Source organism: Ixodes scapularis, unplaced genomic scaffold (genome assembly GCF_016920785.2).
Source record: "Ixodes scapularis isolate PalLabHiFi unplaced genomic scaffold, ASM1692078v2 PGA_scaffold8__174_contigs__length_109621045, whole genome shotgun sequence".
NCBI lineage: Eukaryota > Metazoa > Arthropoda > Arachnida > Ixodida > Ixodidae > Ixodes > Ixodes scapularis.
In genome coordinates, this window is record NW_024609883.1 from 77,677,083 (window position 1) to 77,692,984 (window position 15,902).

General features: G+C 42.4%; 1 protein-coding gene across 1 annotated transcript in view; it reads right to left on the bottom strand.

Annotated features, from left to right (window-relative positions):
* The window catches only part of LOC8024821 (prolyl 4-hydroxylase subunit alpha-2), a 35,652-nt gene that overhangs the window by 10,035 nt on the left and 9,715 nt on the right, over positions 1-15,902 (bottom strand). The window contains exons 2-10 of the mRNA XM_029975636.3: positions 15,259-15,441; positions 14,746-14,900; positions 11,542-11,733; positions 10,319-10,479; positions 8,896-8,929; positions 6,841-6,986; positions 4,542-4,715; positions 4,156-4,220; positions 2,539-2,650 (exon numbers count right to left, since the gene is read on the bottom strand). Coding sequence (XP_029831496.2) covers positions 2,539-2,650; positions 4,156-4,220; positions 4,542-4,715; positions 6,841-6,986; positions 8,896-8,929; positions 10,319-10,479; positions 11,542-11,733; positions 14,746-14,900; positions 15,259-15,441 — 1,222 coding nt within the window. The remainder of the gene's footprint in view (positions 1-2,538; positions 2,651-4,155; positions 4,221-4,541; positions 4,716-6,840; positions 6,987-8,895; positions 8,930-10,318; positions 10,480-11,541; positions 11,734-14,745; positions 14,901-15,258; positions 15,442-15,902) is intronic.

The window sequence follows — 15,902 nt, forward strand, 5'->3', positions numbered from 1 at the left end:
AGAGGTGATGTTGAGATAAAGTGCAGGCTATACAGAATCTATATACACTGTCCTGACTTCCCATAGATCACAGTGGACGCTACGAGCAATGCGGAAAGCAAGTTCGTCTGCTTCTTTTGCAGGGGTTGTGGTGACGTCAGCACGCCGAGCTCTGAATGGCCCTGATCAAAGGATAGTGGGTAGACCTCGAAGCAACATGCCTTGAGGTCTACCCGCAATCCTTCGATCAGAACGAATAAGAGCTCGGCATTCTGACGTCCCAACAACGCCTGCGCAACAAGCAGACTACATGCGCTCCGCATTCTAATGAATCCAGCGCTGTCGATGTATGACGTGATTAAGAGCCCCGTGCGTCGCTGCGCTCCTCCCTACTTGTGACGCCATCTCCCGGTAGGTACAGAGAGCAACCGACGCACTCTGTTGTCTACTCGCTGCAGCTATCGTGAAATGGCGCGACAAGTAAACAGCGTCTCTGCACGGGGAGGACATAACGTCAGCCACGAAGCTTCCTCAAGCCATCCTCTTCTGTTGCTCGCCTCTTTCGCGCCCTCCTCGCCAATTTCCCTTTCAAATATGAACCACACGTGACCACTGAATGGTAGATGGTTCCGTCTATGAACTAAGTTGTACAAGGTTCTAGCACGGTTCTGTTCCCAATCGTGGCAGCTTAATGCGCCTGTTGCATTTTATTTTGTCTTGTGACAATAAATTTTAAAAAAATAATGTTTTTTTTTTCCACGCCGTTACCATCATGCAAGTGGATACCAGCGTTCTAAAGATATGCGAAGTTTTGTTCAGCTTGAGGAACGTGTTCTGCTTCGATATAAATTGAAATGCTTCCGAATAATTGACCGCTATTATTTTGTGTGCGCCTAGTGTGAATGGATTTGTGGAGCGTTCACACAAATTTACAATACAGCTGGGGGTGTTCTTGCCATTCATCGTAATCAACACTGAAGCACGCACTTGAGTTTGATTTGGGTGTTTTATTAATATGTATCGTGACCACGTTGAACGTCCAACTCAATTTGACTTGTCAGGGGCACATATATCCCTGGCACTACTGTCGAAGTCATGAAATTCGAAGTGAACGACACTCCACTTCGATGAAGTCCATTCACTGTACAACAAAGGGACGAAATCCTTCCTTTGAGCAGCTTGTTGACTTTCGGAAATCTAAGAGAATCTCTTATAAGTTCACGTAACTACGAAGTTCAGGACGTAATCCAACAGGGGCGTTACGGTGAACGAAACTCGCCGCAGAAGTTTTCTACAGCCGCTCACACTGCAAAGCCCCATCTTATAGTCTCGGTAACGTCGCACGCTTTCGCTTACTCAAACAACTAAGCGGCTCGGCTCGTCCTCTCGTCGTGGTTCATCGTCCACCGGGCTCCACCCATCAGGGTCTCGCCGGTCTTGCCACAGCTGAGACGTCGCGCATAGCGTCTGCTCTTCGAGTTTTGTTTGGTAAAAACGTAAAACCTTCCAAACACACGACGAACCGCGACGAGCTGATCGCGGTCAGTCGTCTGCTCTTCGGGGTCTCGCCTACACGGCCTCGCCTAGGGAGCCTTCATGTGCGCTTTGCTAGGGTGATGCCACCCTTTGTAATACCACTCGCCGACAAACCAGCAGCCATTTTGTTCCTCGGCGATAATTCGTGGGGCTTATAACCCTCCCGGAAACAAGCACCTTATCTCAGAAGTTCGGAGCAGCGTTGTGGAACCCACGGAGGGAGGATTAGCATTTTCCCCTCGGATGGGATTACCGATAAACACAAAGGCCACTTTCCGGCGCACGGGGAAACAATGAGAGAAACAAAATGGCGGTGGAAGAGGGTGTGGGAAAGGGAAACAGGCAGTTGGCATCACTCTATGCGAAGCGCACATGAAGGCACTCTAGCCTCGCCCACCCCGACTTCGCTTCGCTAACGTAAGCCCTACCGGATGGAAACAAGCGCAATGCTACGACAACATGCCATACAACCAAACACCCAACTCGATTGTGACAGGATCACGTGCACCCCACGTGGGTGCAACTATCGTTTAAAGTTATGGCTGGGTATCAAAAAAGTCACGTGATGCCCTCCCCGTGCGTCGCTAACTCGGTCGTCTGCGAACACTCCCAAGCTCGACTTCAACAAGATTTTTATTCTCATTTTTCTTTTTACGGAAAGGGAACTGCGTTTTGAAATTTCACACCGTAAAACAGATTAATAATACGATTAAATGCAAAGTTGTAATCGAGCTGAACAAGAATGACGAAAACAATCCCTGGAGAAGGGGAACGAGGCGGACAAAGGGCAAACAAAAATTTCCAAACTTTTCGTTTGTCCTTTGTCCCCTTTGTTCCCCTTCTTCAGGGATTATTTTCGTAAAACAGACCTGCTCAGTGCACACTCGGTGGAAGCTTGAGCTTTTGTGTGCAGGTGACGATTTTTCGGACTCGTTTTAGAGCGGAAAGTCCGCTTAAACACGCTATATATTGAAATGCTAAAGCTACGTACCAAACTACAAAATAAAAATAACGATCACTAACTTGGTACTGCTCCGCTTCGCCACCCAAGTACGTGGTACCAAGACCTAAGAGAGAACGTAGAAACCGGTTCAGTCTGGTTGCGACTGGTGCATCCATGTCGTTCAACCAGGCACTGGGGAGAAAGGAAAGATTAACGTTTTGAAAACACTGAACGTTGAACTGTCGCGGCTTTGGCTTATAAACTGGCATACATAATGACATGACCGTATTAATAGTAATTTCAGTGACTAACGGACATATTAGCTCCATAAACTTTTACTTTTTTTTCAAACGCAAGTTTTGAGGAGATAAATGATCACATTTAATGACACAGAAGGTATTTCATTGCATTTCTTTTTCAAAGTTATGTTATTTATTCGGAAAACATTAACACACTCTCAATTTTTCATCGTTGAAACCTAGATCCTCTTTTAATATTTCTTTTTTTTTAGTTAGATTTTCTAAAAATGCGACAGTTACTACGGAAATTTGCTTTTACTTTACTGTGTCACTATAATGCAGTGTTATATTTTAGAATTTCCTGATCACTGCGTTAACGGGTTGGAAAGATAGTTGCTAATCCTCGTCAAAGTGATCTTCTACATTGATTGTTTGGTAGCCTATATTAAGTCATGTGACTAACGTTGCTTTAGAAAAACTGCCTCTAAGACGTCTGAATCGAAAGGTAGGAGTGTTCTATAAACGGCTGGCGTTGCGATCTATTGATTTCACTTAATTTTCACAAAAGTGCGAGGCGTCAGGTAAGATTATTTTCCATGTAGTAAATTTACTTCTACGAAGAATACTAACAATTCAATATACAACATGACATCAACGGGCAAAAGATTTTTTTTTTACTTTTGTACATAATTAAAGCAGTTAAATATGAAGGAAGAGATGTTCTTTGCCTCGCACGTTACTTCGGCGTTGCATTAAACGAATTCATAATTTATCAATAAAACACGACATCAACGGGAAAAAGTGTTCTGCTTTTGGTACCCATTTCATATAGCTAACATTGAACGAAGAGATGTTCCTTGCCTCTCTCGTTACTTCGGCGTAGCTTTCCAATACGTTACATATGTGCCAATGTCCACCTCCCGTTGATTTTCTGCTTTTGATATTAACCTGACATTTCCAAAATGTTTGATCAGGCTACTCTAAACTAGACTCGTTTTCATCTCAAGGGAAAAAAATGCAGTTTTGCGCGTTGTTCATACACCGCGTGAAGTAGTTCTAACAAGATTTAGTTGTCGGAGGAAGAAGCGGTGCTTTTGGTGTTTGGAACGTGTAAGTCTTGGTAAGCCAACATATATCTAACCTTAAAATGCACCTGCGCTCATCTTAATTCTCTGTATAAAGGGGGGAATTTTTAATGCTCCGCGAGGGGCCTGACCTTTTTTTACTACGGTTTTTGAGGCAGAAACGAATATAGTTGATATATAATAATGTAATTGTCGTTCAGAAAAAAATATCAACATCTGTCAACTTGGAACATGCAACCGTGTAATGCAGTTACCATTGACGGTTAATCAGAGTTACGATAGCGGTTTAGACACATTCAATTATCAATCATAATGCCTAGATCACAACGAAATAAATAAGTAGAACTAAAAATTAAGAATCATGACTCCTTACTTTGAGCTAGTACGAACTTGGGACGCCTCCATTCCACGCACTCCGTAGTGAGTGGACCGTTGCAACTGCCGTCGGAAAGTAAAAAACGGAGATAAGAACAAAAATAAAGACCTCGCTGTAAAGGTTTATGTCGGTTTGAGTAAATATTCATCGCTACTGAACGTATAACCTTGTCCCCGCCGCCTTAAAACGATTGCAGCTAATACACGACGGGACTGTTGAAGTGAATCATCACCAATTCCACTAACTGCACTGCTAACTAATACTTTAGAGCAAATACTCAAAATATGCTAACTTCAGCATTAACTTGTATCCCAACATTTAGAGCCTAAAAAGAAGGGAACTATACATCTCTGGAAGTAAAATGGAGCTTGGTTCTTTCTTACCCGTGGCTTAGCGAAGGCCATCAGATCCTCAATGTCTCTGTCCTGAATGACGTTATGCATCACGACGATATAAGGCTTGAGGTTGGCTTCTTCGACCTTGATTGGCTGTAGTTTAAAGAAGCCATGCTGCCCCTTGTAGTAGCGACACCTCAGCTTACTGTCCATCTTTGGCGTCTGTTGATAGGAGACAAATCACATTTGTAAAAACTGAGGAAGAACGCCTGCAACGCCCGCTCACTGGGCTCACTGGGAAGACCTGGTCTATGGCGTGTTTCGAGCGCCAGGCATGTGAAGGTCGAGGTCACTTCAGGAATGTTAAGAATGTTCATGTATAGCACGTTTCAATATCGCTTGCCAATATGTCTTACAGCGAAGCTGTATATGACTCGTTGCAATGGTTGGGTTCTTTCGCGTCCTTCGACAGAGAACCATCGCGCTCGTCTTATCACTGTTCGCGCGCGCCTTACCTCTTCTCATCTGGTTTTGACACTTAACAATAAGAATCCACAAAACATCTGTCAAAACTACGTGATAGATGATAATCACGTAGCTCTCCCCGCATGCGTTTTATCGGTAAAGATTGCTATAGCATAAGCTGTCCCGGCAAAGGCATAGTACGAAGTGTGGAGTGACGTCACTAGACTCGCTAACAATGCGAAGCACGTGGCGCTCCCCGCATGCGTTACTCGGTAAGGATTGCGGTTGCATAAGCTGCCACGGCAGCGGCAGCGTGCGAAGTCTATTCTATATAAAATCTTTCAGCCTTTCCACTTTGGTGAAGAAGGAAGACCAGCGGAGCTGTACAATAGAAAGTAATGGCCGGCCGCAAGTCGGCAAGCCAGAGTGGAAAGGCTGCCGCCATTTATGAGCGAGGCGGCGACCAGATACGTAGCTTGCCGCCGTCGCCCATAGATGGCGGTAGGTGTCCAGAGTTCGGTGTCTTCATCTCTTTGCGGGGGACACGATCCTGGGGAAACTAGCCCTTAACAGCTCCGCTGTAAAAACGTTTTGGTATAGTACATTTACTTTTCTTTCTTCAATAGTTTCGTATAGACCCTTTTGCTGTTTACAAACATTAACTGTCGCTTGCGTCCCAAACGACTTCCGGTCGCACCGTCTTTGCAAGCCTGTTGAGCTTGCTTATGTCACCAGTGCTAGAAAGCATAAATGCTATGCGGACAACATAGTTGGAGATTTAACGAAGGCCTTTGGCAGTACAGTATTACATCTGAAAGGAGGCAAGTTGGTTTACAAGAATACTAAAAACGTTTTAACAGATCTCGCACTCCTTTGTTGTTGTTTTTTCGTGTTTTTTTTGTGTTTTTTTGCGTACACCTGAAGAATTGGTGGTTAAACATTTCATCTACATTTCAAGCAGCGGTGTTAAGGTGGCCTTTGTTCATTTTTTTTATAAACCGGAAGTTCTCTGGGACGTCAAGGATTAGAGCACCACCTGGTGGCGTTTGTTATAAAAAGGGTCCGTACTGCAGTGGGAAATCGCTGCAGGTGATACCACAGCTTCGCTGTCCATCCTTCTTGACAGCATTGTTTGGAGCCTTAATTTTTTTTTCTCTTAATTTCAAGTTCTACACTACCATTCGCTGGTCTTATCCACGTACGTAAGAGCGATTTGCTGAATATGCTTATTCTCGTTATATTCAAAGGTCAATGTCGTTTGTGTTTATGTCAATTGTAACCGTTTCCTTACTTTTTAAGACACCTCATATTCACTAACTTCTGTCACTTCAGTTTATATCTTCTTCTGAAGCAGTCTATGACTCTCTGTCTTAAAGACTGTGTTCAAAAGGTTTGTGTTTTAGTCCCTTGTTTGGAGGTTGAAACTTTAAAATGGCTGATTATTGTAATTTGCTGGCGTTCACGTTCTTACTCGTTACATTCTTAACAAAAATCTCCTCTTCATAAATGAAATTCCTACAAAAATAAGAAAATAACGAGGCAATGTTAGAAAACGGTCTGTTGAAACAAAATGTTTTATCACTCCCAAAAAGTTTCTACGTTGTCTACTTTCAAATCAACAACGGCACAAACGGCATGCTCAGTTAACACTTCGGAGGATAAACGCACCAAAATTGCAGCTAACAAACAGCTTACGGCGGGGCTTCGTGCATGCAAGCAAAACAAAAGCGGATAGTATTGCGTTTTGCGTTCAAAAATATATTTGTCGCTATGTGTTAGACAGCCCACGCGTGCGGTGTATTCTTCAGACCAATATGTTCGCAATCTGTTTCGAACATGTTTGTTAGAAAAACGAAATGTCGTGTGAGTGGAAGACATGTACCCTTAGCTGTTCTCCTCGGCAAAGTCGCTTGTAGTTCTGTGTCTCCAGATCCAGCGGCAGGTCCTCATTGAAGAGCTGTGCCTTGAACTCCATGGACCGCTTTGTTCGGTCTCGTACAGGTACTCCGTATGTTTGCCAGTTTCTGCCTGCCCACGTGGAAAGAAGCAGAATCGAATCAAAATTACCTTAGTATATCTCAGAACAAATAATCTGAAGGCCCTCCTGTAAATACGTTATTTCACTCGCAGATGGACAGACTCGAGGTAATGTAGGATGAGACAGAAGTACGAAGACAATTATTGGACTCCTGAAATTGAAAATTGCCCGCATTCACCACCTAATAGTGACCTATTAGCTTCCTTTCCGATTAATTTTGCGTGAGCGTCGTACTTGAGTAAGCGATGGAGCTTAAGAAATGGTAAAAAGAAGCCCAGGTAGCACGCCAGAAACAGGCCTAATTATATAACTTGGACGAAGCTTGTCAGTCCTGTGTGCCTAACTTGAATCTAATACGGATTTACTCCAATGTATTAGTTAATGGCAGTGTACTTTTACTTTTGCGGTTTTATGGATTTTCTGTTTAAATTGCCAAACAAGTGCTACATTTTTCTGCTGGTTCTTTGGTTTATGCTCAGCGTCCTTTTCACAAGTCTCGCACTTTGGGGCAATTATGTAACGAGCATTCGTTACATAATTGCCCCAAAGTGCGAGACTGGTGAAAAGGACGCTGAGCATAAACCAAAGAACCAGCAGAAAAATCTAGCACTTGTTTGGCAATTTAGGCTCAAAGTTGCCACATTCGAGCCGAAGAACCAGAAGGGGAAGCCTAACCCCGGCACTTGTTCGGTGATTTAGGCTCCAAATGTTGACAGCCAAACTACCAGCAGTAAAGCCGAACTTTGGCACATGTTTAGCGAATTATGGCCAAGGCACCCCGATTCTGGCCAAAGAAAGTCAATTTCAGCTCTACCTTGGCTTCTTGGGGGTTTCTAAGACCTTGAATTTTCGAACCAAACTCAAATTTCGGTCCAAAACACCGTGGTAGCTGGGAGATCGTAGTAGCTGCCAAGAAAGTCAGCTCACTTGTCACTCATAGTGAGAGGTGTTTAGAGTCTGCATTTAGAAAGTCGAGCAGAACAAACACTTATTGTCGAATAGTATTTAAACCATGGCTATAACAGAAAACCTGAGGTAGCACGGAATGAAACGCGAACAGTGGGTGCATGGTTTTCGCTAGATGCTGCACCACTTGAACCAGATAGGAGCTGCAAGAAGATGGCTCTTCCTTCGATGTGTTAGACTCTTGCTCAGTGCATCCAAACCTTCGGTGTTGCGTCTCTAGGTGACCCAGCGTGGGTCGAAAACCATGTGCTCCATGTTCGCGTTTCATTCCGTGCCGACTGTACGTGCGTAATGAATGGAATGTATTCTAACAACTGGCGGTGTCCTGTTCGAGACACCGCAAAACATTAACAGAGATCGCTCATTAAAGTCGTTTTCCTGGCTGCTTAAGACGGGACGCTACTGCAGTCCTGATAAAATAATCAGTTGATTTGGTTTCACTTTAAAAAAATGTCCATAAGCAAAATTGTTATGATTAAGTAGCAACCTAATCCAGGGTAAAGTATGCAATGTTAGGAGGTGGAATTTATTTTCTGCTGTGTACTATGGGCCACACTCAATACCTGTGCCTGAAGTATAAAAACTCTATTTGATTATGTAAGTGCCTCTAAATTGTCACGAACTATGGACATCAGACTGTAATGACATACCCACGAATCTATCGAAACACTTCAACCCCAGAACTAACAAATAAAGCATACAGAGTCCTAGGCTCAAAGTCACGCACGCATCAAGATACTCGTCAACCACTAAACACAAACAAGCACTCTAGATATAAAGAAGAAGAAGAAAATAAATGGCGCTATGGAAAATTCAGCACCCTTCAAATGGCGCCGGCTACTCCAACGCTAGATATGAATAATGAGTCACCGCGTCATCAGCGATACAGAGGCCAGAAAGAATTGCGTAAACAAAAACAACAAAGTAGCTCACCTGTTTCTCCCATGGTTCTGAGCACCTCGTCATGCTGTGAAAAAAAAAAAGAACAGGACGAAACAGCAAGAAGTTTGTTTTAAGTGCGACAAGTCCACCATTTTAAACTCCGCCCTGTGGTGCCTTAAACGACTTATGCTTAAGCTTCATAGCTGCATAGTTAATGCTGTTTCAGACGGTGGGCGTCAAGGCATTTTCTCGTGAAGAATATTTGCACTGTCACAACAAAGTTGGCCTTGCGTATGCGACGCCACGATGTCCGCAAAGTTATTGCGCGGGAGGGAGGACTCTGGTGAAACTTTGGTTTTGACACACTGTGAAGTTTCTAGTAACACTAAACAACAACAAAAAAAATCAGAACGCGACAGTGAATTTAATTTTTACTTCAGCACAATCAATAACATTTCCTTCAAATTTCTTAAATTCGTTACTTCTTTTTTGTTATGAATATCAACCTATCGTCGAGCTTTTTTACCACAGGTAAAAAAGGTCAGCCGATATCAACTCGAGTGATGTCTCTAATGAAAGATTCAATAATGAAGGTGGTAAAGCTCTGCTTCATGCTCGATCGACAGAAGCTGATTCACGTTTAAACCTTCAAAACCTGGTAATTAATTAATTTTCTGATTTTCTTCAGTATTCGGTTTTCCTTTTGTCTTCTCAATATTTTCACAATTTTACGACCTCGGTTTTCTCCTTCGCCAATCTTTGCTGAATTCTTATTTATTTGTAACATATGCTACCAAAGCAAACTTTTTATGTATATATTTTTTTCACTTGTAAAGAAACTAATATATCTGGGAATAGCTCACCGTTCTGCCAAAATATTCAGTTTTAGCAAGACTTCTACTCAGATCTTATTTGCATCGTAACGCTCAGGAGCATGTGGTTCAATCTAGCTGAGCACACAGCATTTTGTGGGTGATATTTTTACTCCTTTCTCATCGTGACATTTTACAGGAAAACGAATAGAGTTTCTTCCAACCGAAAGGAATAGTTTACGTAACGCTGAATGATCTATCTCCGTCCAAATGCTGCGCTAGTGCTCTGAACCAGATGCCAAAGTTCAGCTCGAAGTTATCTGATCCAAACGCTATAAGCGATTTTCTAAAACTTTCAATAATAAAGAGTGGCCGGCCAAGCCCACAAATACATAGAGATGAATGGCATCAGCTGATCATTCCCATTTTCTCATTGAAAGTTTCACAAATTCACCTAATTATTGATAACGGCTGGCTCTGAAACTTTGGGATTCGCTCCAAACAACTAGTGTTATTTTTGGGCGACTGAGCGTTGGACAATTCGTAGTTTATTTCCGCGGTGAGAAATAGCACTCATATTTGGAGGGGGCACGCTGTGCAAAGGGTTTATTAGATCCTTTACCTCGTAATCCACAACATGAAAAGTATGTTAATCTATTCACCTTTTTGATGACGGACTCGTGAAAAGGGTCTAGTTCCTGTCTGGTGATGGTAGGGGGTTCCTCGCCGGCGGCCTTGCTTATCGCTTGCTCGGACCATTCCACGGCACGGTCATAAAAGCCCTGGTGCATAGCCACCTGGCTAATGTAGAAGCAGTCACGAGCTGTAAACGACGAACAAAAGAGAGCTGACAAATTACATTTTAACGCAACCGCCTTACCTCAAGGAAATGACACGTGATTCTTCCTATCAGTACGCGAGTCTGTAGGGTCACGTGTGGTTCTTCTTATATTTAAAATAAAATTAAAGAACACATCTTATTGCTCATATTTCTTTCCTTTGAGAGGTTAAATACTTTCTTAACATAAAATATTTTCGTTATCTTTCATTTCGCGGCTTGTCTGGTAATTGATACTTATCCGCGTTTGGGTACGCAGATCAAACGTGCCTGATGCAAGCAGCGCCTTCGTTGCCTGTACAGTCAAGAGAGCTAGTCCGCGCTTCCTTTTTTTTTCTGCTCCTTTTTTGTCTTCCCATATTCTCCCTCTTTACCACTTATTTTTCAGCATCCCCCCTCCAAAAAAAAAATAAATAAAGAAAAGCACCTTCTTTAAACACCACCATTCCATAGCAAGCGCTCAGCAAGGTTTGGGTCGAACTCCCGTTAACTGTTGACTGTCTTAATGACTGTCCAAACAGGAACCGTTTTCTGCAATTTGCAGTGTTTGCTTTACCGGAAAATGAGCTCTTGTACTAGTTCTGATCTGCCTCAAGACATTTTTTTTCCTTTTTTGCCAGAGGGAAATTTTTTTTGCGCTTCTGTACTTGTTCAGAGCCTTGGAGCAAGCTCATGACGTAGGGCAGGACGTAGCCACTCATACATACTGCTGGCTATCGTCATCGCCTTCGCTGTTATTGTCAGTCCCCAACCTCCCGAAAACAAAACGGAGGAGATGACAGTGAAAAGGTGAAAAGGAAAACCATGCTGATTTGCCTGGTTGATGTCCTCATTGAAAAAGTACTCTCGCCCTGCAACGTCCACGTTTTCTTATAAGCGTCACCGCTTTTGTTTTTGTTTTTTAGCGTGCACGACATTTGCTATGTTCTGTGTGAACAGCCCTTTAGATTCCCAAGCAACTTGCGCCAGGAGCTATACTAAATCGTTTAGGATCGATTTTCTAAAACCACATATAGTAGTGCTTGATTAAGGACGAGTGTCGCATACCGCTCAGCGGGAGGCGTCCAGGAACTGTTTGGTTTCGTGGAATCTCGGTGCGGAGGTGTCCCTTGGTCAGTTCATTGAGGTTCAAAGAGTACGTGTCCTGAAGTCTGATAAGTGATGCTGCAAGCCCGTTGAAGTCCTCGTCCCAAGGAAGCAGCCGTTGTCTGCGCATTTCCGTGATGTTCACCAATGGATCTGCAAAAGATCATGCATATAGTATGGGTATAACGATCCTGCTAAATTTCCAAGGTTCCCTTGGTAGTTTTTTATGTCTCATAGCAACAAATTCGTCAGCTCCTTAATGACAATTTATAAATTTCTATTGCAAGGAGACTAGTATCCATTATAAATTAAAAGGTAGTTCATAATTCTGGCCTGGGTGATTTCGAGTTGGATTCTTTAAAGGCATTATTTGGATACATGTAGTCCTCTTACCGCTTTTGGTGTGGTAAAACACGTAATGTGTTGTAAAACACCAAACGTTTCAGTGAACGTGCGTGAAACAGATGACTCCTGAATTCACATAAGTTTCGTATTTTAATAATGTTACTGGAGCATAGAAAAGGAATCTTTCTTCCAGCAGGCTGTCTCTGGCTTGCAGTATCGGGCTCAGTTGCATGCGGAATAACTTGATAAGATCACAAGACAGAGATGTTTTAAAATGTTATTTATTTTTTGCTTTGAAGATAGTGGCGGCCAACTTTTTAAGGTCAAGACTTGATGTGGGTAGAACAATAAAAAAGTCAGCAAAGCAAACAAACACACATAAACATTCGTAAAACGAGTAAGAAGTTTATTCCTTGGAGTTCTATTTAATAGAAAAACAAAGTTCATCAATTGCACTAGAAAGAGTAAAAGAGACAATACTATTCACGCTGGGGGGAACTCGTTCCACTCGTAAACGGAACGTGAAAAATAAATATTTTAAAACAACTTTCTATCAACGAAACTGACGAACCCGTTTCTCGTGCTTCTGTTTTGTGTAATGGCTCACGTTAAACTGAAGATAGACATCAAGCCGTAAACAAGTTTTGTAATATATTATCCTATGTACAAAACTTTAGTCGTTTTACTTTCCTTAGACATAACAACTCAGGCAGTCCAGACGCAGCATACAACGGTGGAACATGTGACTCTTTTCCATAAGAATTATAAATAAACCTAAGTGATATTTAGAGCCTCGTCCACTGTTCTATATGCGATTTTAAATAGGGGTCCCATAAGATGTCAGCATATTCAGTAGACGACGGATTGGAGATTTATACGGCATTAGCGTCGTTTTACGGGTGCAATGTATCATAGTCCTTCGCAGCGTCCACAGCTTTCTAGACTCTTAAGCAATAACCTGCCCAATGTGAAAAGTCGAGCTTAAGCTAGAAGTAATTTGAACACCTAGTGACAAGTACTCATCGACTACAGATAAAAAATTGGAGTTGATAGTGTAAGGAAAAAGGAGCAGTCCCTTCCTCAGCCGTATTGTCATTTACACGCACTTAGTGCAATTGCCACTTTTGTCACCACGACCAGAACCTATGAAGGCTACCATCTAAATATGTTTGATAAGAAACGCAATTTATTTTGAAAAACAATTTATGGTCATCGGCGAAAAACTGACACTACATGGTGGGTTTATCTCCAATCATATCATTAATAAGAAAGCAATTTTCCGCGCACCGAGCCCTGGGGCTACGCCTGGTTGAACGGTTACTTCAACGAAAATAATCCCTGGAGGAGTCGGAACAAGGAGGACAAAGAACAAATACAAAATCTCAGAACATGCTGCTGTACCAGGCTTATCGTTGTTATTGTCCAGCTCGCTTGTCCCTCTCCATTAATTGCATGATCATCATAATTCAATGGAATATTTTTGTCCGCGAACGCGAACTCTAAGGTAAGAGTTTAATCATTTTAGGTTAAAGGGGTAGGGGTGAGAGTTTAACCATTTTAGAAAGTGGTCAGTATGTAGTACCAGCCTCAGGTAATGTAATAGCTTGCGATGCGAAACCCTGTCGAACGCCTTTGCAAAATCTACAAAAACAGCATTGATTTGACCATCATGTAAGGCTCTAGAGGCCTCGTCAAGTCAAACAATTTCGACTTTTTGCTTTTGCAGCCTATATCACTATCTGATAATGTAAATAAAAGTGATTGATTGATTGATTCATGAATTGATTTGTTTGTTGATCGATTGATTGATTGATTGTCAATTACTGTAGCAAAATTAAGGACCATGTGGAGAAGTTGTGTCATCGAGCACCCTCTGCTAAACCTTTGTTGTTCATACTTAGAAACGCTGTAGATTTGAGAAAAGTTATGATGTGCTTTAAAATGAAACACGTAAAATGTCAGGTCAATCTGCAGATTTATGGAAGAACCTGCATCGGTTTTCTTTCGTCTGCCTTCATGCTAGTAGCAGGGTACAACAGCATAGAACTATAAATTGGCCCTGAAATAGAGTTTACAAAGCTTTGCGTGGCACCTACCTAAAAACACCTGGTTTATATATTCGATGTGAAACCTTCGGCATTCGTTTAAATATTGTGGTAACTACTGTGCCTCCAAGCCGAGAGGTCTCTGTGGGGTGTGTTCGTTGTTCACCATAGCTGCACTCTGCTCTTCTGCTCTTGGGCATCTGCATGATGGTCAGCACCCACTATATTTATTTCCCACCCTACATCTTGCTCTTGACAATGGATACACCACTTTACTTTTTAATCGCAAGTGAAAAATTTCTATACATCCCAGCACATTAAGGCGAGGTGTACATGCGTTGCACAAATTTTAAGTTGGTGCCGAGTGAACATCCTCTTGGCGAATAGATCAGTGTTGTTTGCCCAGTCACGGGTGACAACTCTAAAGGTTGAGCATTTTGGTAAACTCGGGACGGCGGAAAAAGAGGCAAGGACGGAAACACAACTGACAAGGACAAGTTTGTGCGTGAAATGTCCGTGTCATTTATGTTTCCATCCTTGTCTTTTGTTTCTCCAGTCTCGGATTTAGCAAAATGCTCCATGTTCTCCAGCTAGCCTGCACCCTAACCGTTGTCCTAAAGGTTACTTGGTGGGCGTGTTTGTAACCTGCGTTCAGCGGCCGCTTGACAACCCTGACCACAAATGAACAATAACAGAAAATGACGACTGTAAATTAATTCGGCTTTTGTTCACGCAGTACCCTCGTGTACTTCATTGAAGAATGAAATAAACTCACCATACTGTCGCATGGTATGGATGTGCGATTCGATGGTCCCTAGGCCGACGGTCATTCTCTTGGTCATATGGAAGGCATGCACTGGGTGCTTCAGGTAGTCAAAAACAGCGGACGGTGACGTCATATCTTCGTAAGGCTGCCTTTCGTGGACGAAACTGCCAAACATAAAGCCCACGATGGAGCATGCTTTAAAAGTGCGAAGTTAAACATTGAACATAAAAGACACTCTAAAACCCGAAGATTGTAGGGAATGCTGTCAGTTGTAGATTGCAATAACGGAGATCCTACTTGTACCATCTTATATGGTACCATGCTTCCATCCTCCTGTATCTCAATTCAAAGTGTCATTGATATATAAAACACTCTATGAAGTGTGCAACCTAGTACAATTGTTTCCTACCTAAATATATACAATTCTCCCCTCCCCCTTCTTTCTCCTTTGGATGCTGCTTGCGAAAGCATGAGCATTATGTAGCATGTGACCAGATTATCACTGAAAAAGGTAAGACTTACTTGAGGATGCTGTCGTGAACAAACTTCAGATGTTCGACGTATTCGAGGAGGTTGGCCTTAACCTCTTTTTCCAGGTGGATCAGATCAGAGAGAGTGGACACTGAAGAGTAGAAGTCCCTCTGCCTCTGGCCGCTCGAATGCGTCGCTAGACAGCATAGCAGCACAACCAGGCTGAAGCAGCGCCTGACGGTACGGGGAAGGTGAGCGTGGCGTTATAGCCTTAATAAGGAGAAGGTTTAGTAAGTTATAAACTTAAAAATTAATATCACTGAAGAACTAGACGTTTTTAGTATTATGAAATCATACTAATAAAAAACCATTCGTGAGCAGTGAATCAGAAAATATGAACATTAATATGAAACTGCCTATCGCACAACTATTTTTCCGCAGAGAAGAGAGACACAATACATGCGACCTGCGGAGCACCGAACAAATTATACTGTTTTTTTTCCCGCAGTCACTGATATTAAATGTGAGGGAAAAAAATGTGCATACGTCTTGTGTATATGGGCACTTTCATCGCCGTTTTTATTATAACTATGATTTCCTCTTGGTAGAATTATGTGCCGGCCTTTGCTGAACAAAAAATGTACTAATGCGCGATTTTTTTTTTTTTAACAGCTTGGGTAATGGGGCATTTGATT